This window comes from Tachyglossus aculeatus, chromosome 11 (assembly GCF_015852505.1).
Source record: "Tachyglossus aculeatus isolate mTacAcu1 chromosome 11, mTacAcu1.pri, whole genome shotgun sequence".
NCBI lineage: Eukaryota > Metazoa > Chordata > Mammalia > Monotremata > Tachyglossidae > Tachyglossus > Tachyglossus aculeatus.
In genome coordinates, this window is record NC_052076.1 from 19,589,680 (window position 1) to 19,617,529 (window position 27,850).

The window sequence follows — 27,850 nt, forward strand, 5'->3', positions numbered from 1 at the left end:
CCTACCCAGCAACGGGCTCACAGTCTAGAAACCGTAGGTACAATTACAAACCATTTTCCGGGCTGAAAGGTAGAGAAGACCAGATGCTGGTTTTGACTCCACCATCTCTGTGTGATTAGCAAACTACTGAGCCTCAGTTTCCCAGTCTCTCAAGATCAATCACTTCCTCTGTGCTCCTCGGAAGAAAAGTGCTCTATAAATTCAAAGACATTTATTTTATTAACAGCACTGCATTTTACAAGTCTTCTTACAACATTCACTGGAGGAGAAAGCCATAACATCAAACCACAAAACTCTGGTTTCCTTTATAGTAAATCAACCACAGTGGCATTAGTTTGAAGCTTCTGCTTTACCCTAGTAGCAGTGCAGCTTTTTGCAATTGCATGAGGAAGCCTTGGTTTAAATTCTGATAAATGGGAAGGATATTCAGCCAGCCCTTGTCCTTTAATGCTTTTTTCCAGCTTTGGTCCTTCACTGCTTCTGCTGAGCAACTGTGCCGAGAAACAATTCTGCAAGGCAGGTAATCTGAGCGGCAACCTTTCCCCTCTGCAAAATCTTTATTTAAAAAAAAAGGTCTACAGTTGTGATTCAAGGGAATCTATAATAAATATTTTGCTTTTATGCCTCTTAAACATGGTTAGTATTACACTGTTGCAGCAGACAGAAGAAAAGTAAAATCAGTTTTGGCATTTGAAACAAAAAACAACTACATAAGCATGAATGCCACAGCACTAGTGAAATCATTTGAATATTACATGAAGTTAGATGCTTTAAGTATTATTTTACAGAATCAAGTTTGGTATATTGCTTTCTCCTTCATATCCTTCTTGTTCTGTAGATAACTCATATCTCCTTTGCAATCAAATTGGTCATCCTTTAAATAAAAAAAAACCTACCTCTAGTAAATTCCCTTTTTGGTTTCATATTAAAGGCTCTAATTCTGCTAACTGGTAATATGGAGTGGAAGAAGGTCAGAACGAGGTGGTTCTGAATTGGACCTCTTTCAATTCAATGATGCGCACTTTGAGTCCTGTCCCCAGTATATCAAGCAAAGACCCTGGAGGATACAATATCTTATGTCCAGACTTCAGCCATTATATAGCTTTCAGTGTCCTTGTATCCATCCCACTCTCCCTCCCTGACCTTAACTAAAATTAATCAATGCTATTTGCTGCCCTGTTTTTGCAAAGGGTGTTGGCAAGAGCAAATAGAAGTGGTCAGGGTGTGCCTGGACCCAGTGTGCAGTGCAGCAAGATGCCAGGAGTTAATTGTGACACCAGAAAACCAACCCTTCAGGGAGCAGTAACCCTTTGCAGCTCCCCCCTCCCGAGTTAAGACCAAGCTGGTACAATCCTAAAGTCCAGGGCCCCTCAGACATTCCGGCGGGCTTGTTTACATGGACTCCCATTTAGAAACCCTCCTCTATTGCTCTAGCAGGGAGCTCTTTCCATTGACGAAAGAGAAAATTCCCCTTTACTGCTGCCAGATTAGCCATTGGGCTTGCCGACCCCCTGTTCCCTGTGGTCACCCCAACAAGTGCCCCTCCCCATTCAGCTCCAAGCTGGCTGCTGAGACTAAAAACAGTATCCGCCGCAGTGGGTCAGGAATGCCCCCATGATAGAAGCGGGGTTCTGGAGAGGGAGGGACTGAACTTTGACCTGGGGATTCAAAGCCTAGCTCCAACCTTGCCAGACACCTTTTGACTTGGGACTCCACTCTCTCCTTGCTTGGTATACCCGGAGTCGGAGAAACCTGGTCTTAGCAGACGAGACGTCGTGTTCCTTCAGGCCTGGGAATCCGTCCCCGTCCCCAGCCCAGAACCATGGGTCTTCTCTGGAAACCAAAGCATAGGAGCAAGCCCAACTCTGGGCAGGTTGAAGGATCGCATCCATTCTAACTCCAGCATTCAGTCCCTTTTCTTCTCCTTGGAAACAGGAGACCCCAGTGCTGTCTCCAGCCCTGCTGCAGGGCCAACCCTCAGTTGGCCTTGGCGATCTCCACAGCTACCACCTTGGCTCTAATCCTCATTTCACTCCAGGCTTCCTTTCCCAGTAAAAAGCCCAAAGCCCTCTTCTGGCCTCCAAAGCCTCCCAGAGGTGTGGAGTGGAGGGAGTGGGTGAGCAGGAGGGAAGCCAGAATCTGGCCTCAGCAGGGCAAGCCAGCATGGATCCAAGGGGTGGGGTGGGTTTTTTCCCAGAGCTCCTGTGTGCCCAGAGACCCACATAGTACTGTTCTTTATGGCTGCTTTGGAACACCAGGGCTCAGTTCCCATTTCAGGGTTCAGTTTCTGGAGATGCAATGAGCCAACAGTCTCTTGCTCTCCTTCTTCCCTCAAGCCTCTCCTCCTCCCTAAGGACTTTTCCTCCACTTCCCTGATCTGGCCTCTTCCCCTCCCCATCCAGAGAGCATCCAGACCTCAGTGCAAGTAGAGCTGCAGGGATGGTAGTGATCAGGTGCTGAGCCAGGAGGAGAAGTGAAAGCTAAGACTGGGTCTCCAAGCTGTGGGGCCCCTGCGTGGAGTGGGGGGGCTGTTCAAATCGCCCCACTGACCCACAGAGGGTACACAGAAGCAACTTTGGGTTGGGGCTAGGAAAGAGAGCGAACCCTGCGGCCCCTGTGTATCTCGGGGCCACTGGGAGTCAATGGGCTGGAGCCAGTCCTAGCCAGGCTTGTTGTGTTCTGGCCTCCCTTTGACCTGCCTTTCCTAACTTACAGCAAGGCAGGAAGCTGGGCAGAGCGGGCTTCCTGCCCAAGCTCTTGCTTTCAGTTTTTGCTCATTTGGTGCTTTGGAGAAGCAGTGTTCTTGGTGAGTCTGTCCCAGGTCTCTAATGGGTTGGAGGGGGATGGATGTGGGGGACGGATGGATAGCTTGGCGGAACCTGGGGGTGGCAGGTGGCAGCTGTTCCTCAGATGCTAAGAGGGCCCTCCCTCCTGTGCCCTCTTCCCCCCAAGAATCTGTGTAGGAGGAGATTCTGCCCTGGGCCAGCCTGGGGGAGAGTCTGTTAAGGCTCAGACCATCTCAGACGGTCTGGAAGGGCTGGCTCAGGCTGGGGGTGGGACCCGGTGGAGTGCTCATCTTGCTCAAGGTGGTGGAATGCACTTTACTAGGCTCTGCACCTGTGGCCTCCAGACCCACCAGGCTGTATGGGTGGGTCGAGATCCCGGGAGGGGGCACAGCATCTGCTGATGGTGTCCGCTGGCTGTGGAAGGCGCTGTTGGCTGTGGAGCGGGTGGAGGAGGAGCCCGAGCGGGAGCTGCGGGACCCCGAAGACGATGAGCTGGGTTTCACCAGACGGGCTTTGGGAGCCTCTGCATCTTCCCTGGGAACAGCAACCAGAAGGAGTTAAAAATGTGGGAGGGCGGGAGCAACCTCAGTCAAACAGTCACAGTTCTAATCCATGCCTTAAGTACTTCCATCAGTCAATCAATCAAAGGAAGTAACGTGACTTGGGAGCCAGAGGACCTGGGTTCTATTTCAGCTCCACCACAAGCCTGCTGTGTGACCTTGGGAAAATCACTTAACTTCTCTGTGGCTCAGTTTCCTCAACTGCAAAATGGGGATTCAATACATGCTCTCCCTCCTACTTAGACTGTGAGCCCCATGTGGACAAGGATTATGACTGACCTGATTAACTTGTATCTACCCCCATGCTTGATAGTAACTGGTAACAAATACCATAAAAAAATCAGATTGATCGAGCACTGGGAGTTAAGTAGAATTAGTACACCTGATCCCTGCCCTCAAAGACCCTACAATCTAGCAGGGGAAACGGACACTAAAATAAATGGATGCACAAGTAATGCAAGATAAGGATTTGTATAGAAATGCTATGTGGGACTGTGGTGCTTGGGTGATGTAGAAGTGCTAACAGCAGTAGTGGGAAATCAGGGTGGGAAGATGGGAAATTAATCAATCAGGGAAGCCTCCTTGGAGGAGATGTGATTTCAGAAGTGCTTTGAAAGAAGGGGAGGGTAGTGATTCGTTGGATATGAAGGAGGAGAGAGTTCCAGGCAGGGAAATGGACTGCAGCATGATGTCCAGGGAGATTTGAGACTGAGACACTGTGAACAGTGAGCTGGACAGGAACAAAGAGTGTGAGCTGAGATGTAGTGACAGAAGAGAGTAGATAAGTGGGATTCCCACTTCCTTTCCATCTTTCTCCTGTCTTCTCCATCCCTGACTTATGGCTCTTCTACAGGCAGAATTCAACACTTCCTACTGAAGGCTTCAAGAGCCAAACTCATAAGTTGTTTCCCATTTGGTAAAGTCTCTCACTCTCCCCACCCCCTGGGCATGAGACCTCTGGCAGCCTCCACACCTGTTATATCTTCCGCTTAGTCTGCTCCAACCTATCCTTTCTTTTTGGGGGCAGCAGGTGATCCTGGTCCCAAGATCCTCCTGGCAAACCCTGAGACCCCTCAGCCTGTAGATGAGTAGGGCAGAGATATGTATATGTGTGTGTTTGGGGGCAGGGGACATGGTTGGAAGAGGTGGCTTGACAGAGCAGACTAGAAGTTGGCAGGAGGCTGGACATTTATAAGGATCAGAGAACAAAAAGAAGTAGGTAGTAGCTTCTGGGTGTGTCCAGAAGTGAGTCAGTGAGAAATCTGGGTGGGCAGGAAAGGGCTGCTAAGAAGAGGGTGAGGAGGAAACTGAGTTGGAGAAAGATGAGGGAGGAGAGCAGCTGGGCGGGGGTAGCGGAGCAAAGTGGGAAAGGGTGCCCCAGGATAGGAATGCACTATCGATTTGTAGGGTGTGTCTCAGCCCAGAAAGCAGTTTGCAGGAAACAGGCCAGCCAGTCAGCCACCGAGCAGGGGATTATGACCGTTCCTTTGAATGGAGGGCAGAAAGTCCGCGATTCCCACAAGCCAAGGACCAACGGGGATGTGAGGTTCTGCTCTAGCCACGGAAGCCTACCCCTTCATCTTCTCCTTCCCCTTTCCCTTCTCTTCCTCCCTCTTCTCCCTTTTCTTCTTCTTTCCCAAACAATCCTTTTTCCTTGGGCAGCAGGGGGAGGGCATAAGGGAGAGCAGCACTGGGAAGCATCTAGTATGGGTGATGTCCTCCTAAAATCCCATCTCCTCCAAGAGGTGTTCCCTAACTAAGCCCTCATTTCCTCTATTTGCCCTCCCTTCTATATCACGTATGCCCCTGGACCTGCACCCTTTAAGCACTTGATCGTCATTTCAACCCCAACCTCACAGCACTTATGTTCATATACTTATACTCTCCCATTTCTCCTACCTGTAATTTATTTTAATGTCTGTCTTCACCTCTAGACTGTAAGCTCTTTATGGGCAGGGATCGTGTCCACCAACTCTCCCTATTTCTGCATATAGTAAGAGTTCAGTATATATCACTGATTGATAAATCACTGTGTCACTCTCCTCCTCCCTTCCCTATCTTCCCCCCCTCTCCCCTCTCTCTCTCCCACTCATTAATGAGGGGGACTTCAGAATAACCATGAGACTAGCCTTATTCGGAGGTCTGCAGCCTGGTACAAGTACCCACCAACAAGGCAGGTTTACAGGCTCTGGCTAGGGTGTCTTCTACCGAGAAATCATTGGTTTCAAAGCCCCTCCGACTCACTCTTCAAAGGCAACTGGACGTGCTTCCTGCCTGGTATGCCACCTCTGCAGGGCTCTCTGGAGCTGGGTGGACACCCAGAGGTATTTACCTGATCTCATTGGGTCTCTCTTCCTCCTCATGCCTCTTCTTGTCTTTCTTCCGAATCAACAGCCACACCAGGAGCAGGACCAGCAAGGCTCCTGCAGCCATCCCGGCCACAGCCCCGGCCATCATGCCGACGCTCTGAACATCTGTTTCCTCAGAAAAGGGCAGGAAAAAAGTGAGCAGGAACATTATTAGTAATCAATGGGAGAGATCCATCAATCGATCAGTCAATTGATTGAGAGGGACAGTGTCTTTACTGTCATCTTTCAGCTCTATCCCTCCTACCAAACTTGTTCATCTCCCACTACAACCCATCCATTATGCCATCATCTCCCTGTGCCTTGCTCTCACTCTTGGCTTCTTGCTCACATCCTTCCTCTTTTCTGGAACTTCTTCCCCCCCTTCATATGCAACAGACCACCACTTTCCCTATCTTTTCCCCATCTTCTAAAATTACATCTTCTCCAGGAAGCTTTCCTCTACTAATTTCTCATCTCCCCACAGTATTTTCCCTCCCTTCTGCATCACCTGTGCATTTGGGTCATACCCCCTAAACACTTTGATATCCGCCCCACCCACTCAGTATTTATATACGTATGCTTATACTCTTCTGTTTCCCTTAGCTGAAATGACTTTCTGCCCTGCTAGACTAAATCAAGCGTATTTATTGAGCGCTTACTATGTGCAGAGCACTGTACTAAGCGCTTAAAAGCTAAAGCTCCAAGAAGGACTAAAAGCTCCATGAAGGTAGGGGCTGTGTCTACCTCCATTTTATTGTACTCTGTAAAGTGTTCTGCCCACAGTGAATGTTCACTCAATCACCTTGCCCCCTCCTACCTGACCACGCCCTCTCCTACCTCACCTCGCCACTCTCCTACTACAAACTAGCCCACGTACTTTGCTCCTCTAATGATAACCTTCTCACTATGCTTCTATCTCATTCAGTCAGTCGTATTTATTGAGCACTTACTGTGTGCAAAGCACTGTACTAAGTGCTTGGAAAGTACAAGTTGGCAACATACAGAGATGGTCCCTACCCAACAACAGGCTCACAGTCTACAAGGGGGAGACAGACAACAAAACAAAACAAGTAGACAGGTGACATATATCATGTGAATGAATGACGATAATAATTTTATCTTGCCATTGACCCCTCACCCACGTCTTTCCTCTGGCCTGCAATGCCCTGATCAATCAATCGTATTTATTGAGCGCTTACTGTGTGCAGAGCACTGTACTAAGCGCTTATTGTCTCCCCCTCTAGACAGTGAGCTCACTGTGGGCAGGGAATGTGCCTATATATTGTTGTACTGTACTCTTCCAAGTGTTCTACAGTGCTTTGCACACAGTAAGTGCTCAATAAATATGAATGAATTAATGAAGGCACATTTCCTCCAAGAGGCCTTCCCTGACTAAGCCCCCCTTTCCTCTTCTCCCACTCCCTCCTGCGTTGCCCTGACTTACTCCAGTTGTTCATCCGCCCCCGCCATCCCAGCCCCACAGCACTTATTTACACGTCTTCCCATAACCTTAGATTATCCTTGACTCCTGTCTCTCATTCAACCCACATATTCAATCCATCACTAACTCCTGTTGGTCCCACCTTCACAACGTTGCCAAAATCCACCCTCTCCTCTTCATCCAAGGTGCTACCACGTTAATACAATCACTCACCCTATCCCACCTGTATTACTGCATCAGCCTCCTTGCTGATCTCCCAGCCTGTTATCTCTCCCCACTGCAGTCCACACTTCATCCTACTGCCTAGATCATTTTTCTAAAGAAACGTTCATGACATGTCACCCCACTCCTCAAAAAACTCAGTGGTTGCCTATCCAGCTCTGCATCAAACAAAAACTCCTCCCTATTGGCTTTAAAGCACTCCACCACCTTGCCCCATCCTACCTCACCTCGCTACTCTCCTTCTACATCCCAACCCACACATTTGGCTCCTCTAGTGCTAACCTTGCTGTGCCGTGTTCTCGCCCCTCTCACCGCTGACCCCAGCCCACATCCTGACTCTGGCCTGGAATGCCCTCCCTCCTGAAATCTGACAGACAATTCAAAGCCTTATTGAAGGCACATCTCCAAGAGGCCTTCCCAGGCTAAGCCCCCCTTTCCTTTTCTTCCATTCTCTTCTGCATCACCCTGACTTGCTCCTTTTGCTCTTCCTCCTTCCTAACTCCACAGTACTTACGTACTCGATGTCTGTTTCCCCCACTCTAGACTCTAAGCTTGTTGTGGACAGGGAATGTGTCTGTTTATTGTTTTACTGTACTCTCCCAAGCACTTACTAGACTGCTTTGCACACAGTGTGTGCTCAATAAATGACTAAATGAATAAATCTGTAATTTATTTATATTAATGTCTGTCTCCCCCATCTAGACTGTAAGCATATTGTGTTCAGGGAATGTGAATGTGTCTGTTTATTATTGTATTGTACTCTCCCAAGCGCTTAATACACTGCTCTGCACACAGTAAGCGCTCAGTAAATATGATTGAATGAATGAATAAATCCCACTGATTGGCTGATTCCTGATTGCTGTATCCAGCAGTGCTTGGATACATTGGCAGTTGAATGGGAGTGACACAAAAGTAAAGTGTGCCAGAGGGTCCATGCTTACATTAGTCAATCAATCAATCAGTTGTATTTGTTGAGTGCTTACTGTTTGCAGAGTACTGTACTAAATGCTTGGGAAAGTACAGTACAATAGAATTGGTCGATGGGATCTCTGCCCCCAAGGAGCTTACAATTTACAGGGGAGACAGACAATTACAAAAAAAACAGAGGGGAAATGGCGGGACTTTAAGGATATGTACAAAAGTACTGTGGGGCTGGGGTGAGTAACAAAGTGCATACAGAGTCCACATCCAAGTGCACAGTGGACACAGAAAGGAGGGCAAGTAGGGGAAATGAGGAAAGGGAACTGCTCCTCCCAGTGTCCCCGGCTGCCTCCCTGCCAGTGGAACGACCACTGGGTTTACTGGAGGCACTGCATTTCTCAGTGTTTTTCCTGAGAAATTTCTTCCTGTGCACTAGGGTGCTCAAGCCAGCTGGAAAGGAAGAACTGAGGCAGGGCTTACCAAAGACACTACTAGCCCTAGGCTCAGGGAGTGGCCAGGACTGAGCTGAGGGTGGCCCTGGAGCTGGGACCCTTGGTGAGACTCAGATTCCCCTTCATTCATTCATTCATTCATTCAATTATATTTATTGAGCGCTTACTGTGTGCAGAGCACTGTACTAAGCGCTTGGGAAGTACAAATCGGCAACATATAGAGACAGTCCCTACCCAACAACGGGCTCACAGTCTAAAAGGGGGAGACAGACAACAACACAAAACAAGTAGTTAGGTGTCACTACCATCAGAATAAATAGAATTATAGCTATATACACATCATTAATAAATAGAGTAATAAATATGTACAAATATACACAAGTGCTGTGGTGAGGGGAAAGGGGCAGGGTAGAGGGAGGGGGGCGATGAGGGGAAGAGGAGGAGGAGAGGAAAAAAGGAGGGGCTCAGTCTGGGAAGGCCTCCTGGAGGAGGTGAGCTCTCAGTAGGGCTTTGAAGGGAGGAAGAGTGCTAGTTTGGCGGATGTATGGAGGGAAGGCATTCCAGGCCAGAGGTAGGATGTGGGCCAGGGGTTGAAGGTGGGACAGGCGAGAAGGAGGCACAGTGAGGAGGGTAGCGGCAGAGGAGCGGAGTATGCGGGCCGAGCTGTAGAAGGAGAGAAGGGAGGTGAGGTAGGAAGGGGCGAGGTGATGGAGAGCTTTGAAGCCAAGAGTGAGGAGTTTTTGCTTTATTTGAAGGTTGACAGGCAACCACTGGAGATTTTTGAGGAGGGGAGTGACATGCCCCGAGCGTTTCTGTAAAAAGATAATCCGGGCAGCAGAGTGAAGTATAGACTAAAGTGGGGAGTGACAGGAGGATGGGAGATCAGAAAGGAGGCTGATGCAGTAATCCAGTCGGAACAGGATGAGCGATTGAACCAGCAAGGTAGCGGTTTGGATGGAGAGGAAAGGGTGGATGCTGAAAGGTCAACCTGGGCTTCTTACCCCACTTCCTCTCTCCTTCTGCCTCCCCATAACAATGAAGAGAAATGGCACCCTTCCCCTGGAGCCCTAAGCAGGGCTGGGTTGGGAGTTGGATTGGGCAATGTGGGATGCAGAAAAAACAGCTCCTGGGCAGGGACGATTGAATTTTTCTCTTCCCAGAATGTAATGTTGAGTCTCTAACTTGCTACACTCAAGTATAGTCAACCGTATGGCCAATAGATGCCCATGCAATTTGGTGGAGCCCTCAGATTCAAAAATTTGATCCCAAGCCCTCAATTACCAGGGATTTCCATTATCCAATCCAGGGATTCGGTTTCCCCTTCCCAGGTTGGGTAGAGGGAAAGCCTTAAGACAATCTGCTGTTCCAGCACCGTCCAGCTGGACCCCCTCATCTGCCTGTCCAGGATTCTGTCTCTAATGTGTTGCTTGGAGATAGTGGGATCATGGCCCTTTTGCTCATCCATCTTCACTCACTCCATCAACCCACCAGGGCTATTTATTGAGCACTCAGTGTGGGCAGAGCATTATGCTAAGTATTTGGGAAAGGACTATACAGTTGGTAGACATTATCCCTGCCCTCCGGGAGCTGACTGTCACGTGGAGAGGCTCTTGCTAAGATTTTCCTAACAAAAATGGGACTGGAATCAATCAACAATATTTACTGAGCACTTACTGTGTGCAGAACACTGCGCTAAGAACTTGGGAAAGTACAATTCAACAGAGCTGAGAGAACACATGAGCTCCCTTAAATTAGGAGGAATCTGGCAATTGGGTTTGGCCCCCAACGGGTCACCTTGAAAGAAAACCAAGGGAGGAAAAAGGCTCTTCCAGCCCGGCCCTGATACTTACACTGTACAGCCACTTCAGCCTGGCAGCTCTCCTTGCCAGCCTCATTGCTTGCAGTGCACTGGTACACCCCAGAGGCGGACAAAGTGAGGTTCTGCAGCAAAACTCGCCCTGGGTGGTCATAGTCTGTCCAAGGAAGAAGGAGAGATCATGAGTCCCCTAGGAGGTGGCGTGGACCCTGGCTGATTCACCTGCTTTGTTCTGCACCCCCAACATCCTTAAGCACCTCTTTCTAAGAATAACAACAGTGGCATTTATGAAGTACTTATACTGTGTGGTAAAGGCTGGGGTAGGCAGATACAAGGTTATGAGATTGGACTCAGTCCCTGACCCACACACATTGCAGGAGTGAGGGCTCCCGATGCTGTCTTCTCCCTCTTTAATGGAAAATAATAATAATAATAACTGTGGTGTTTGTTAAGCGCTTACTATGTGCCAGGCACTGTACTAAGTGCTGGAATGGATACAAGCAAATTGGGTTGGACGCAGTCCCTGTCCCACATGGGGTTCACAGTCTCAATGCCCATTTTCCAGATGAGGGAACTGAGGCACAGAGAAATGAAGTGACTTGCCCAAGGCCACACAGCAGACATGTGGCAGAGCCCGGATTAGGACCCATGAACTTCTGACTCCCAGGCCCGTGCTCTATCCAGTATGCCATGCTGCTTCCCAGGGAAAAGATGAAGAGATAGAGGCCCAGAAAGGTAAAGTGACATGTCCACCATCACCACAACAGGCTCGTGGTGAAGCTGGGATTTGAACCCAGGTCTTCTGGCACCCAGTCCTGTGCTCTTTCCACTAGATCTTGATGCCTAACTATTAGGAGCTCAGAGCCTTTTCCCATATCTTTTCTCATTTTGCGGCAGGATCCTTTTAGAGATGGAGAAAGTTAGGCCTGGATAGGTGAAATGATTTAGTTAAGGTCATCCAGTGAGCCAGTGGGCCAGCCAGAATGAGTGTCCAGGAAAGGGACATACCTATCTGTGATTTGGGGGGCAGGTGTGGGTCACCTCCTTCCCTCTCTACGACACGCTGCCAATGGTAGGTGATGGGCTTGGTGCCTGAGGCCGATGTGCATTGCAAGGTCAGGTCTCCTCCTTCTGTCAGCTCTCCTTCCATTTCACACTTTGGCTTGGATGGCTTCACTGACAAGGGAAGAATTCCAAATCCAATTAATGGTCTTCTCCCACTTGGGAAGATGGGTCCCAATCACCTACTCTGTAGCGCCCCATACTGTCCCTTCTAGACTGTAAGCTCACTGTGGCACTGTAAGCTCTTAGTACAGTGCTCTGCACAGAGTAAGCAGTCAATAAATAAGATTGTCTCTCTGCTTCCATTTCCTCCAGGCCAGATTCCAGCTGCTGCCCTCTCTATATCCCTGGCCACAGAATCAGTGCCAGTTCTGTCCTTCTCAAGGAAAGGGTTTTCCAGGCACATAAATGCTCGGCAGAAACACTCTGGGCATGTTACGCCCCTCCTAAAAAATCTCCAGTGGCTACCAATCAACCTACGCATCAGGCAAAAACTCCTCAATCTCGGCTTCAAGGCTCTCCATCCTCCTACCTCACCTCCCTTCTTTCCTTCTACGGCCCAGCCCGCACCCTCCGCTCCTTTGCCCCTAACCTCCTCACTGTGCCTCGTTCTCGCCTGTTCCGCCCTCGACTCCAGGCCCACGTCCCCCCCCCCCGCCCTGGAATGCCCTCCCTCCGCACATCCGCCAAGCTAGCTCTCTTCCTCCCTTCAAAGCCCTACTGAGAGCTAACCTTCTCCAGGAGGCCTTCCCAGACTAAGGCCCCTCCTTCTTCTCCCCCTCCTCCCCATCCCCCCCCCCGCCCTACCTCCTTCCCCTCTCCACAGCACCTGTATATATGTCTGTACAGATTTATTACTCTATTTTACTTGTACATATTTACTATTCTATTTATTTTATTTTGTTAATATGTGTTGTTTTGTTGTCTGTCTCCCCCTTCTAGACTGTGAGCCCACTATTGCGTAGGGACCGTCTCTATATGTTACCAACTTGTACTTCCCGAGTGCTTAGTACAGTGCTCTGCACACAGCAAGCACTCAATAAATACGGTTGAATGAATGAATGAATGAATGAATAAATGGAAAATTTAGGACAGAACATGTGTGTGAGAGAAAAACATCTACGGGGCAGAGTTGGAAGAGGTTAGTATCCAGTATTTATCTTTGCTAAAGAATAAGGGAATATAAGGAAATATGTAGGAGAGCTTTGGGTTAGAGATGCGCAAGAACTTCCTGACCAGAATTAAATCCCAGAATCGGAGATCAAGGAAAGTGTGGATTCTTCTTCCCTGGGTATAATGGTTCCAAACTGTTTATATTTGCCTCTGGCCCAGAGGCAGGGGGCTGGATTCAATGACCTCTCATAGAGGTCTGCCCCTACTGGGAGAATCTGTAATTTGGGACTCCTGATCCCAGCAGCCGGGAAGAGGGAGGCGGGGTTGGCGCCGGGCTGATGGCCCTCCTTCCAATGGGGCTGGTGGATTCTCACCTAGGACCTTGAGCGTGATGTAATTCCAGTGGTAGCGGCCTGCATTCTTCACCTTGCAGGTGTACTCGCTCTCGTCGCTGGGCTTCAGGGAAGTGATCTTCAGGGAAGCGTCCCCAGCCAGGTAGTTGGCTGCAAAGTCCACCCGGCCCTGCTGATCTTCGTTCAAGTCATCATAAACTTTGCCACTGGAGAAGGAGATCACCTGTGGGCAGGGAATGTGTCTCTTTATTGTTGTATTGTATTGTATTGTATTGTCCCAAGACTGACTGGCTGATTGACCTGTGGAGGGGAGGGTCAGGGCGGAAGGGGGTTACCGAGCTCACAGGACCCATGGGGAGTGTGGAAAGTCACCACAAATACAAGATCCCTGGGGAGAGGGAGAGGTTGAAGGGGTTACCATGTATACTCACCGGAGTCCTGGGGAAAGGGAGGGGTCGAGGGGGTAGAGGTCACTGCACACACAGGATCCCTGGGGTGGGGAGGGTGTCACTGCTTACACAGGAGTCCTGGAGAGAGGGTAGGGACTCCTGGTTGGGATGATGGGTGAACTAGTGCTCATCAGTGAAACCAATGGGAACAGGAAGTTGCCCAAGTGTTCTTTAAGATGGATGATTTGGTGACAGACCTCAGATAATAATAATAATAATGTTGGTATTTGTTAAATGCTTACTCTGTGCCAAGCACTGTATTTTTTATGGTATTTGTTAAGTCCTTACTATGTACCTGGCACTGTACTAAGCGCTGGGGTAGATATATTTAATCAGTTTGCACACAGTCCATGTCCCATATGGTACATGGGACAGTCTTAATCCTCACTTTACAAATGAGGTAATTGAGACACACAAAAGTTAAATGACTTGCCCATGGTCACACAGGAGACAAATGGCACTGTATTAAATGCTGGAGTTAATGATAATATTGATAACGGATTATCAAGAGTAAGCACAGTCCCCATCCTACCTTGGGCTCACAGTCTGAAGGAGAGGGAAAACAAGTACTTTTTCTCCATTTTGCAGATGAGGAAAATAATAATATTAATTATGGTATTTGTTAAGCACTTTCTATGTGCCAAGCACTGTTTTAAGCGCTGTGGTAAATATAAGGTAGTCAGGTTGTCGTATGTGGGACTCACTGTCCTAATCCCCATTTTACAGATGAGGTAATTGAGGCCCAGAGAAGTGAAGTGACTTGCCCAAGCTCACACAGCAGACAAGTGACGGGGTCAGAATTAGAACCCATGACCTTCTGACTCCCAGGCCCCTGCTCTATCCACTACATTGTGATGCTTCTATGAAGTACTGATAAGTTAAGTGACTTGCCCAAGGCCACTCCCCCTCTTCAAAGCCATACTAAAATTCACTTCCACGACCCTATTGCTCTCCCTACTGCGTCACCCATGGATTTAGTCCCACCCCCAAGCAATTTGATCCTCAGCACACAACCACCCCCACAGTATTTACATACGTACCCTTATACTCCATTGCCTCCTCCTTCCAGTAATTTATTTTAATCTGTCTCCTTCGCTAAACCTTAAACTCCTTGAGGGCAGGGATGGTGTTTACTTATTCTGCTGTACCGCCCAAGCCTTTATTACAGTCCTATGCATATAATAAGTGCTCACTAAATGACTGAAGTGGAGGAAACAGGATTAGAACCAGTTTTCCTGACTCAGTCCTGTGCTCTCTCCACTAGGTCACATTGCTTCTCAAGTTTCCTATTTCAAAAAACATGTCCAGCAACTCAGTTATATTGTACTTTCCCAAGTGCTTAGTACAGTGCTCTGCACAAAGTGCTCAATAAAGATGATTGATGGACTCTCAGACCCAAGGTAAAGTTAATAATAACTGTGGTATTTGTTAAGTGTTTACTGTGTACCAGGCACTGTACTAAGCACTGGGATGGTTACAAGCAAATTGTGTTGGACACAGGCCCTGCCCCATGTGGGCCACACACCCTCATTCCCCCTTTTACAGATGAAGTAACTGGCACAGGGAAGTGAAGTGACTTACCCAAGGTCACACAGCAGAAAAGTGGCAGAGTCGGGATTTGAACCCATGACCTTCTGGCTTCCAGGCCCGTGCTGTATTCACTATGTCGTGACCATGCTGCCTTTGGGCTTCCTTCAGGACAGCCTTCCTGGAGCAGACACCAGGCTTATTGGGAAGATAAATCAACCCCTGATGCTTTTGCTCTGTGCAACAGGGAAGGCACAAGGACCTGCCTCTTTATGTTTACTTAATAATCACTATAATTACCGTATCTACAAGCATTTGCTGTGTTACCAAGCACTGTAGTAGGTATAAGATAATCAGATCCTGCACAGTCCTTGTCCCACCTAGAGGTCACAGTCTAGGGGGCATAGACATTGAATCCCCCATTTGACAGATGAGGAAAATGAAGCCCAGAGAAATTTAGTAACTTTTCCAAGGTGGCATAGCAGCCAAGTGGCAGGGTTCGAATTAGAACCCAGGTCCCCTGACTCCCAGGCCCGTGCTCTTTCTCTTAGTTCCCACTGCTTCTCTGTAAATAGCTGGCTTGATTATCCACTGGAGGGGGAGGCGGTGAGGAAAGGAAGCATAAATAATCCATAATTCTTTGGGGCCGTTCATCTCTTTGTTTTCTCCCCATGTTAATTGGAAGCCAAATAGACCAATTTTAAATCTCGTTGCCCCTCCCTCCCTCCCTTCCCATAGATGCCATAGACTCCCCCTCCACCCCCCCACCTCGGGAAAAAGGCCCTTGTTATCACCACGTTATACATTAACGACAACCTCATTCGCACCTACTCAGCCTTCCTGTCCCGCCATCGACCCCCGGCCCACGTCCTCCCCCGGGCCTGGAATGCCCTCCCACTGCCCATCCGCTAAGCTAGCTCTCTTCCTCCCTTCAAGGCCCTACTGAGAGCTCATCTCCTCCAGGAGGCCTTCCCAGACTGAGCCCCTTCCTTCCTCTCCCCCTCGTCCCCCTCTTCATCCCCCGCATCTTACCTCCTTCCCTTCCCCACAGCACCTGTATATATGTATATATGTTTGTATATATTTATTACTCTATTTATTTATTTTACTTGTACCTATCTATTCTATTTTATTTTGTTAGTATGTTTGCTTTTGTTCTCTGTCTCCCCCTTTTAGACTGTGAGCCCACTGTTGGGTAGGAACTGTCTCTATACGTTGCCAGCTTGTACTTCCCAAGCGCTTAGTACAGTGCTCTGCATACAGTAAGCGCTCAATAAATACGATTGATTGATTGATTGATTGATTCCCAGATCTCTGGGAGTGGGACTCAGGAGCAGAAGGGCAGTTCGTGGGAGTAACTGAAAACATGAAAAATCCACCCCTGGGTATTCAAACTGGGATCATCCAAACCGATTCGGTGTGCCCTGGCCACCCCGCAGGCTGGGCTTCAGGGCCTCCCGATCTGGCCCCATGCAGGTCCCCCGGTCACGGGGATTAGAGAAAACAAACGGGCAGCAGCCCCGACTCGACACCCTCTCTCTGCTGTCTCTCAAGCCCCTACTGACAGCAAAATTCCACGCCCACGGGAGTTAGGGCGGGTCACTGTGCCTTCCTCAAAGGGCCTATCATTCATTCATTCATTCAATCGTATTTATTGAGGGCTTACTGTGTGCAGAGCACAGTACTAAGCGCTTGGGAAGTAGAAGAGAAGCATCGTGGCGCAGTGGAAAGAGCTCGGGCTTTGGAGTCAGAGGTCATGAGTTCAAATCCCGGCTCCACCAATTGTCAGCTGTGTGACCTTGGGCAAATCACTTAACTTCTCTGGGCCTCAGTTACCTCATCTGTAAAATGGGGATGAAGACTGTGAGCCCCCCCATGGGACAACCTGATCAATTTGTAACCTCCCCAGCGCTTAGTACAGTGCTTTGCACATCGTAAGCGCTTAATAAATGCCATTATTACAGGTCGGCAACATGTAGAGCCGGTCCCTACCCAACAACGGGCTCACAATCTAGAAGGGGGAGACAGACAACAAAACAAAACATGTAGGCAGTTGTCAAAATCGTCAGAACAAATAGAATTAAGGCTATATGCACATCATTAACAAAATAAAGAGTAAATATGTACAAGTAAAATAAAATAATAAATCTGTACAAATATATATGCAGGTGCCGCGGGGATGGGGAGGAGGCGAGGAAAGGGGCTCAGTCTGGGAAGGCCTCCTGGAGGAGGTGAGCTCTCAATAGGGCTTTGAAGGGATCGAAAGGTTCTAGGCCCAGCTCTACCGCCGACCCAAGTGGGGAAAACTTATAATAATAATGATGGCATTTATTAAGCGCTTACTATGTGCAAAGCACTGTTCTTCTAATGGGCTCCGTCCTCAGTTTGCCTAACTGCAATATGGGGAGCTCCGCTCTTCCTGGCTCCGAGGAGCGGATGAGGAGACCATGAAACCAGAGAAGGTCTTGAAAGACAGGTTTCCCGGGCGCCAGCCTTCGCCGCGGCTTTCTCCCGCCCTTCCCCCCGGCTCGGCTGCAGATTCGGAGCTTGGCGACCGGCTCGGCTCGTTCCAACAGACGACCCGGCCGGCGGCCCACCCCGGGGAAGATCGCCTTTCCTGTCTGGACCGTGTTTGCCTTTCGGGGTCTATAAAACGGAGGGCAGCTTTCCTCAGCAGCCCCTCTGCGCCCGAAAGGGGCTCTGCCAGCAGTGAAGACCCAGGCAGCAGGGTACAGCTCGGGCGGCGGCCGTCGGTTCGCCCCGGGGAGAGTGGGGGCGGGGCGCAATCTGCAGGTAGAATTCCTGGACAGAGGGACAGTTTGGGTTTTCTTGCGCGTTCGGGAGAGAACAGATGGATGGGATTCACTTTCTGGCAAGAGGTTGGTGGCTTCACTTTCTGGGAGAGAGCCTGTCGAAATCTGCAGTATACCAGATTTCAGGGGAACTAGGTCTGTCTGTCTCTGGCTCTCTCTCTGATCTCTGTTGTACTGATTCTATGTTTTGGGCTAGAATCAAAATAGGGAGGGAGACCCAAATAGTCCCGGACACTCAAAACTCCTTGGTCTTTTGTCTGTTTTACCAAGGATCTCCTCGATTTTTAAATGGTATTTGTTAAGTGCTTATTATGTGCCAGGCATTGTAGTAAAAGCTGGGGTAGGTACAAAAAAAATGGTATTTGTTAAACACTTACTATGTGCCAGGCACTGCACTAAGTGCTGGAGTGGATACAAGCAGGTTGGACACAGCCCCTGACCCTTGTGGGTCTCAGTCCCTATTTTACAGATGAGGAAACTGAGGCACAGAGAAGTGAAGTGACTTGCCCTAGGACACACAGCAGACATGTGGTGATGCTGGAATTAAAACCCATGACCTTCTGACTCCCAGGCCTGTGACTACACACCATTCACTACACCATTTGGCTTCTCTGATACAAGCTAATTAGGTTGGACACAGCTCCTGTCCCAGCTGTAAAATCCCTGTTTTACAGATGAGATAGCTGATGTGCAGTGAATACCTTCGATGTGCAGGAGGGCTCTGGTTTTTGCCCTAATTAATTAATTAATTAATTAATTCACTCGTATTTATTGAGCTCTTACTGTGTGCAGAGCACTGTACTAAGTGCTTGGGGGATTACACCACAACACTAAACAGACACATTCCCTGCCCACAACGATTTTACAGTCTGGGGTGGGGGCGGGGGGAGACATCAATACAAATAAATTACAGATATTTACATAAGTGCTATGGGGCTGGGAGAGTGGAAGAACAGAGTCAGGGTGACGCAGAAGGGAGTAGAAGATGAGGAAAAAGGAGGTGCTGAGTCTGGGAAGGCCTCTTGGAGGAGGAGATGTACCTTCAGTAAGGTTTTGAAAGTAGGGGAGAGTAATCGTCTGTCAGATTGGAGGAAGGAGGGCGTTCTTGGCCAGAGTCAGGACATGGTATAGGGGCCGGCGAAGAGGTAGGCGAGATCGAGACACAGAAGTTTAGCGCTATGGAGTTAAGGCTGACGCAACTCCTGTCCAGTGCTCAGACAGTTGGGTAATCATAGGTGGTATTTTCGCTGAAGCCAGTTTGAATCAGTCTCTATTGCCTGAAGCAAAAACTGTTTCACCACGGATTAACAGTCTCACCAAACCTGAATCGCTAATGCCCAGGTGTAAAGACGCACCCACGATGACTCTATATTTTGGGTAGGGCCGAACTGGCCAGTTGTCTACAGACCGCTCAGTGCCACAAGACTTGTAGCTGGGTGAATCAGAGCTGGGGGTGAAGTGCATTTTAGGAGACAGGCTTTGGAGAAGAGTGATTGAGGCTCAACTGGGAGCAATTATTTATTTTTTCTCTGAGGCCCAGTAACTTCCTTTTCTCCCCTTCCATCAATCAGTGTATTAAGCATGAGGAAAAGACCACAATTAATCAATCAGAAGTATTTATTGATAGCTCACTCTGCACAGAACATTGTACTAAAATATTGGAAAAGGACAATAGAGTTAGAAAACACGATCCCAGCCCTTAAGGAGTTTAAAATCTAGAAGAGGAAACAGACGTGAAGACTGACATGGGCTACACTCTATACTAGCTAGATCAAGAGCTCGTTGTGTGCAGGGATTGTTGTATTGTTTATTGTTCCGTTGTACTTTCCCAGAAGCAGCGTGGCTCAGTGGAAAGAGCCTGGGCTTTGGAGTCAGAGGTCATGGGTTCAAATTCTGACTCCACCAATTGCCAGCTGTGTGACCCTGGGCAAGTCACTTAACTTCTCTGGGCCTCAGTTACCTCATCTGTAAAATGGGGATGAAGACTGTGAGCCCCCCGTGGGACAACCTGATCACCTTGTAACCTCCCCAGCACTTAGAACAGTGCTTTGCACATAGTAAGCACTTAATAAATGCTGTCATTATTATTATTATTACTACAGTGCTCTGCATACAATAAAGGCTCAATAAATACGATGAATGAATGAATGAAATTATAGGTAAGGAAAGCAATAGTTCAAAGATACATACTGCAGCCTAAGGGCTGGGGTGAGAAGCTGTGTGCTTGGGAAATACAGGCTCAAGTACAAAGGAGATGCAGTAGGGGGAGAAGAGATTGGGGAGCTGAGAGAGAATGGGCCTGGAAGTCAGAAGGTCGTGGATTCTAATCCATGTTAGTACAATCACTCATCATATCCCAGCTGGATTACTGCATCAGCATCCTTCCTGATCTCCCAACCTCCTGACTCTCCCCACTTAAGTCTTTATTCACTCTGCTGCCCGGATTATCTTTCTACAGAAACGTTCTGGGCATGTCACCCCCCCTCCTCAAAAATCTCCACTAGTTGCCTGTCAACCTCCCTATCCAGCAAAAACTCCTCACTTTGGCTTCAAAGCTCAATAGTGATCCTTGCCCCCTCCTCCTCTCCTTCTACATCCCAGCCTGCACACTCCACTCTGGTGCTAACCTTCTCACTATGCCTTGTTCTTGCCTGTCCCGCCGTCGACCTCTGACCCACTTCTGGCATGGAATGCCCTCCCTCCTCAAATCTGCCAAACCATCATCATCATCATCAATCGTATTTATTGAGCGCTTACTGTGTGCAGAGCACTGTACTAAGCGCTTGGGAAGTACAAATTGGCAACATATAGAGACAGTCCCTACCCAACAGTGGGCTCACAGTCTAAAAGGGGGAAACCAGCACACATTCCCCCGCTTCAAAGCCCTACTGAAGGCTCACCTCCTCCAAGAGGCCTTCCTAAACTAAGCCTTTTTTCAGCTCCCCCTCCCCTCTGTGCTGCCCCGACTCACTCCCTTTGCTCTACCCCCCACCCCACAGGAATTGTGTATATAAGCAAATATTTATAATTCTGTTTATTTTTATTAATGATGTGTATATGTCTATAATTATATTTATTTATAATGAAGCTACTGATACCTGTTTACTTGTTTTGATGTCTGTCTCCCCCTTTCTAGACTATGAGCCCCTTGTGGACAGGGATTGCCTCTATTTGTTGCTGAATTTTACTTCCCAAGCACTTGTTCTGCACACAGTAAGTGCTCAATAAATATGGTTGAATGAATGAATAATCCCACCTCTGCCACTTGTCTGCTGTGTGACCTTGGGCAAGACACTTCACTTCTCTGGGCCTCAGTTACCTCATCATCATCATCATCAATCGTATTTATTGAGCGCTTACTGTGTGCAGAGCACTGTACTAAGCGCTTGGAAAGTACAAATTGGCAACATATAGAGACAGTCCCTACCCAACAGTGGGCTCACAGTCTAAAAGGGGGAGACAGAGAACAAAACCAAACATAGTAACAGAATAAAATAAATAGAATAGAATAGATATGTACAAGTAAAATAAATAAATAAATAGAGTAATAAATATGTACAAACATATACATATATACAGGTGCTGTGGGGAAGGGAAGGAGGTAAGATGGGGGGATGGAGAGGGGGACGAGGGGGAGAGGAAGGAAGGGGCTCAGTCTGGGAAGGCCTCCTGGAGGAGGTGAGCTCTCAGTAGGGCCTTGAAGGGAGGAAGAGAGCTAGCTTGGCGGATGGGCAGAGGGAGGGCATTCCAGGCCCGGGGGATGACGTGGGCCGGGGGTCGATGGCAGGACAGGTGAGAACGAGGTACGGTGAGGAGATTAGCGGCAGAGGAGCGGAGGGTGCGGGGTGGGCTGTAGAAGGAGAGAAGGGAGGTGAGGTAGGAGGGGGTGAGGTGATGGAGAGCCTTGAAGCCCAGGGTGAGGAGTTTCTGCCTGATGCGCAGATTGGTAGCCACTGGAGATTTTTGAGGAGGGGAGTAATATGCCCAGAGCGTTTCTGGACAAAGATAATCCAGGCAGCAGCATGAAGTATGGATTGAAGTGGGGAGAGACACGAGGATGGGAGATCAGAGAGAAGGCTGATGCAGTAGTCCAGACGGGATAGGATGAGAGCTTGAATGAGCAGGGTAGCGGTATGGATGGAGAGGAAAGGGCGGATCTTGGCAATGTTGCGGAGCTGAGACCGGCATGTTTTGGTGATGGCTTAGATGTGAGGGGTGAATGAGAAAGCGGAGTCGAGGATGACACCAAGTTTGCGGGCTTGTGAGACAGGAAGGATGGTAGTGCCGTCAACCTCATCTGTAAAATGGGGTTTGAGACTGTGAGCCCCATGAGGGACAGGGACTGCGTCAAACCCAATTTGCTTGTATTTGCCCCAGTGCTTTGTACAGTGCCTCACACATCACTTAACAAATACCTTAATTATTATTATTTTTTATTATTAAGGATACCAACCAATCAGTCAGTTGTACGCTTACTATGTGGACATATGTGATTTTCATAAGGCTTTGAAGGTGGGGAGAGTGGTGGTCTGTCACATATGAAGGGAGAGGGAATTCCCAGCAGGAAGGAAGTTGTGAGCAAGAGGCTGGTGGTGAGAGACAAGGTCAAGCTACTGTAAGTACGTTGGTGTTAGTGAAACGTGCAGGCTATGTTATAGTAAGAAATCAGCAAGGTGAGTAGGTAGGAGAGAGTTGATCGAGTGCTTTAAATAATAGTAATTATGCTATTTGTTAAGAGCTCACTATGTGCCAAACACTGTTTTAAGAAATGGGGTAGTTGCAAGTTAATTATGTAGGGCACAATCCCTGTCCCACATGGGGCTCCCAGTCTAGGGAGGTGGGAGAACAGGTATTAAATGAGAAGCAACATGGCTTAGTGGAAAGAGCATGGGCTTGGGAGTCAGAGGTTGTGGGTTCCAGTTCCGGCTCTGCCACTTGTCAGCTGTTTGACTTTGGGCAAACCACTTAACTTCCCTATGTCTCAGTTACCTCATCTGTAAAATGGGGTTTAAGACTGTGAGCCCCACCTGGGACAACCTGATTGCCTTGTATCTCCCCCAGCGCTTAGAACAGTGCTTGGCACATAGTCAGTGCTTAACAAATACCATCATCATCATTATTGTTATTATTAAATCCCTATTTTACAGTAGAGGAAATTGAGGTACAGAGAAGTTAAGTGTTTTGTCCAAGGTCACAAAGCAGGCTAGTGAGGGGTGGGGAATAGAACCCATTAAATCAATCAGTGGTACTTATTAAGTGATCTGTGTGCAGAGCACTGTACTTAGCATTTGGGAGAGTATAATACAACAGAGTTGGTAGAGAAAAATAGCATAGCTTAGTGGATAGAGCTTGGGCCTGGGAGTCAGAAGAACCTGGGTTCTAATCCCAGCTCTGCCACATTCCTGCTGTGTGACCTTGGACAAGTCACTTAACTTCTCTGGGCCTCAGTTATGTCATCTGTAAAATGGGGGTTAAGAGTGCAAGCCCAATGTGGGACAGGGACTGTGTCCAACCTGATTTACTTGTATCTACCCCAGTGCTTTGAACAGTGCTTGGTACATAGTGAAACACCTAACAAGTACTTTAATTATTATTAGGGAAGCAGCATGGCATAGTGGATAGAGCACGGGCCTGGGAGCCAGAAGGTCATGAGTTCTAATCCCGGCTCTGCCACTTGACTGCTGTGTGACCTTAGGCAAGTCACTTCACCTCTCTGTGCCTCAGTTACCTCATCTGTAAAATGGGGAATAAGACTGTAAGCCCTATGCAGGACAGGGACTGTATCCAACCTGATTTGCTTGTATCTACCCTAGCACTTAGTACAGTGCCTGGCACATAGTAAATGCTTAACAAATATTATTATTATTATTATAGTCATACCATTCCCACAATGAGCTGGTAAGGAATTTCTGTTTGATGTGTATGTGGATGGGCAACCACTGGAGATTCTTGAGGAGTGGGTAAACATGGACTGAATTTTTTTTAGAGAAATGATCTGGTCAGCAGAGTGAAAAAGCTTGGCATATTGGATAGAGCATAGGCCTGGAAGTCAGAAGGTCACGGGTTCTAATTCTAGCTCTACCACTGATCAGCTGTGTGACCTTGGCAAAGTCTCTTCACTTCTCTGTGCTTCAGTTACTTCATCTTTAAAACGGGGATTAATACTGTGAGGGACAGGGACTGTATCTGACCTGATTACCTCGTATCTACCCCAGTGCTTAGAACAGTGCTTGGCACATAGTAAGTGCTTAACAAATACCATTATTATTATTAAGTAAAAGAAACAGGAGGCAGGGAAGTCAGGGAGGAGGCTCATGAAGTGGTCAAGGTGGAATCAAGAACAAGTGCTTGGATCAGTACAGTTGCAGTTTGGATGGAAAGGAAAGGGAAGATTTTAGCAATGTTGTGAAGCAAGAATTGACAGGATTCCAGGGTTGTATTAGCCTGCCCAAGTCTTGTTTGTCTTCCAAGTTTACCAGACAAATTGCTCCACCAACTAACCTGTCTACTTGTTTTACCCATCTACTTGTTTTGTTGTCTGTCTTCCCCTTCTAGACTGTGAGCCCGTTGTTGGGTAGAGATTGCCTCTATCTGTTGCCAAATTATCATCATCATCATCAATCGTATTTATTGAGCGCTTACTTTGTGCAGAGCACTGTACTAAGCACTTGGGAAGTACAAATTGGCAACATATAGAGACAGTCCCTACCCAACAGTGGGCTCACAGTCTAAAAGGGGGGAGACAGAGAACAAAACCAAACATACTAACAAAATAAAATAAATAGAATAGATATGTACAAGTAAAATAAATAAATAGAGTAATAAATACGTACAAACATATATACATATATACAGGTGCTGTGGGGAAGGGAAGGAGGTAAGATGGGGGGATGGAGAGGTGGACGAGGGGGAGAGGAAGGAAGGGGCTCAGTCTGGGAAGGCCTCCTGGAGGAGGTGAGCTCTCAGCAGGGCCTTGAAGGGAGGAAGAGAGCTAGCTTGGCGGATGGGCAGAGGGAGGGCATTCCAGGCCCGGGGGATGATGTGGGCCGGGGGTCGATGGTGAGACAGGTGAGAACGACGTACGGTGAGGAGATTAGCGGCAGAGGAGCGGAGGGTGCGGGCTGGGCTGTAGGAGAGAAGGGAGGTGAGGTAGGAGGGGGTGAGGTGATGGACAGCCTCGAAGCCCAGGGTGAGGAGTTTCTGCCTGATGCGCAGATTGATTGGTAGCCACTGGAGATTTTTGAGGATTTTTTATAGTTTCTAAGTGCTTAGCACAGTGCTCTGCATACAGTAAGCACTCAATAAATACGATTGAATGAATGAATGAATGAATGAATGAAAGAATGGCCATGCACAGGGTGGGATATGACAAGCATCTGCACGAGGGAGGGTGGCAGTTTGGGTGGGGAGGGAGAGATGAATCCTGGACATGTTGTGAAGGTAAAACTGACAACATTTGGTGATTGACTGAAGATGGGGGTTGAAAGGAAGAGATGAATGAAGGATATTGCCCTGACTTTCCCTTTGCTCTTCCCCTGTCCCAGCCCCAAAGCATTTATGTACATATCTGTAATTTTATTTATCCCTTTGCTCTTCTCCCCTCCCAGCCCCAAAGCACTTAAGTACATATCTGTAATTTTATTTATTTGTATTGATGTCTGTCTCCCCCATTCTAGACTGTGAGCTTGTTGTGTGCAGGCAATGTCACTGTTTGTTGTTGTAGTGTACTTTCCCAAGTGCTTAGTACAGTGCTGTGCACACAGTAAGCACTCAATAAATATTACTGAATGAATGAATGGGAGGATGGTGTGTTTTCCAGAGTGATGTGAAAGCCTGGAGGGGTTGAGGGGATGGAATTTAAGTGGAAATGTCTTAGAGGCAGGAAGAAATGTGAAAGATTGCAAAGGGGGCGAGAGGTCTGGACAGCACCCACCCAAGTTCAGTGGAAAGAGCATGGGCTTGGGAGTCAGAGGTAATGAGTTCTAATCCCAACTCTGCCACTTGTCAGCTGTGTGACTTTGGGCAAGTCACTTAACTTCTCTGTGCCTCAGTTACCTCATCTGTAAAATGGGGATTAAGACTGTAAGCCCCACATGGGACAACCTGATCACATTATATCCACCCCAGCGCTTAGAACAGTGCTTTGCACATAGCGCTTAACAAATGCCATCATTATTATTGTTATTAGTCTGGGTGAAATTCTCTGAGAAACACCATGGATTTTGACAGAGGCAGGGTTGGATGGAATCCACTGCATTTTGAATAGATAGGATCATTTCCAATGTAGATCCAGACTGAACACTTATCTTTGGTAGGAGAGACCATGGCCTTCTGTGACTGGGACAAGCTTATCCCAGGGGTGCAGTACCCCAGCGTCAGAACCTCAGATTTCAGGAGAGGAAGCTGGCACAGAGAGAGTTTAAATTCACTGCTAAGTCTCTTGGATGCACACTCCAAGTACTCCTCTCTAAAGCAGTCTTCCTTAGAGGGGAGAGGAGCCCTGTCTAAACAGCCAGGAGAGCAACATCGGAGGCCAAAGCTCTGTGAGTTCTGCCCCCTGGTAAATTCCACCCTTAGCCTGATTCCAGTCCCAAAAGACCATCTAGGAATGCAGCAGCTAATGACTTCCTCGGGTCATGCCAGCACTAGCCAGCCAAGGCCCATGTTCATTTATTTCAGGGAACTGGAGTGGCCTAGGGGAAAGAACATGGTCTTGGGCCTGGGAATCAGTGGACTTGAGTTCTAATCCCTCCTCTGTTACCCACCTGCTATGTGATCTTGGTCAAGTTCCTTAACTTCTCAGTACCTCGGTCCCTCATCTGCAAAATTGGGATTCGATAAATGTTATTCCTCCTACTTAGAATCTGAGCCCCTTGTGGGACCTGATTATCTTGTATCTACCCCACGCTTAGTACAGTGCTTGGCACATAGTAAGCACTTAACTAATTTTGAGTGCCAGAGGGGGTCAGAGGAAGGACAAGGCCCCAGTGGCTCTCTGTGAGGCTGGATCTAGTTTTCCAACTCATACAATAATACATGTCTAGAAGAGGCCCGGCCTAACATCGTGACGTAGTGGAGAGAAAACAGACCTGGGAGGATGTAGGTTAATCCTAGCTCAACCAATTGCTTGCTGTGTGACCATGGGCAAGTCACTTAACTTCTCTTTGTTTCAATTTCCTCATCCATAAAATGGGAATTCAGTACTCACCTTAGACGGTGAGCCTTGCTGGGACAGGGACTGTGTCTGACCTGATTATGTTGAACCCACCCCCGCACTTAGTACAGTGTTTTGCATATAGTAAGCACTTAAACGAATGCTATAAATGCTGGAAGCTCTTATCTAACACACCAACTGACTGAGGCCATTTAAAAATTCCTTCAGCTCCAAGTCAGTGTCACTTAGAGAATGAGCTCGTGTTTGCCGGGTAGAGACTCACCACTTTGGGCTTTCCGGCTGTGTCTTTCATCAGCCACTCGATGTCCAGGCTGCGCTGCTCCTGCAGGCCCAGCTGGTGGTGGCAGGGCAAGATGACTTTCTCATCGGCCACCTTCTTAATCTCCATGTGAGCCCCAGACATCCCGGCATAACTGGAAACTGGAAGAGAGAAGTGCACAGTAAGGTGAGGATGGGTTCCCCCCTGGATCTCTGAAAATGCAGGCAGGAGGAGTCTTGGGGGCGGGGTCGTGCTCCTGACACCACTGAGGGTCTTCTCAGTCCATCTTAGTCTATCAGTAGACTGAAAGCTCTATATGGAGAGGGATCCTGTCTCCCAACTCTGTGGTACTGTACTTTCCCCAGTTCTTAGAACAATACTCTGCACATGGCTCAGTAAATACCACTGATTGAGTGATCAGTAGTATTAATTCAGTTTCTACTAGATCCTTTAGCGCTTGTTGGAACACAAAAGAAGCAAAGCATAATTTCCCCACCCTCAGGGTTTTCAGTCTAATGAAGGAGACAGGCAGACACAAGAGTGCAAAAGTATA

General features: G+C 48.1%; 1 protein-coding gene across 3 annotated transcripts in view; it reads right to left on the bottom strand.

The window, feature by feature from the left end:
• Positions 1-200: 200 nt before the first annotated feature.
• The window catches only part of LOC119934454 (CXADR like membrane protein), a 102,234-nt gene continuing 74,584 nt past the window's right edge, over positions 201-27,850 (bottom strand). For 2 of the 3 annotated variants that reach the window (XM_038753951.1, XM_038753952.1), the window contains exons 2-7: positions 27,301-27,458; positions 13,096-13,297; positions 11,555-11,722; positions 10,581-10,703; positions 5,679-5,820; positions 201-3,320 (exon numbers count right to left, since the gene is read on the bottom strand). In XM_038753951.1, the coding sequence (XP_038609879.1) occupies positions 3,020-3,320; positions 5,679-5,820; positions 10,581-10,703; positions 11,555-11,722; positions 13,096-13,297; positions 27,301-27,458 (1,094 nt within the window). In that variant the 3' untranslated portion in view covers positions 201-3,019. The remainder of the gene's footprint in view (positions 3,321-5,678; positions 5,821-10,580; positions 10,704-11,554; positions 11,723-13,095; positions 13,298-27,300; positions 27,459-27,850) is intronic. The other variant, XM_038753953.1, reaches the window with a different exon arrangement.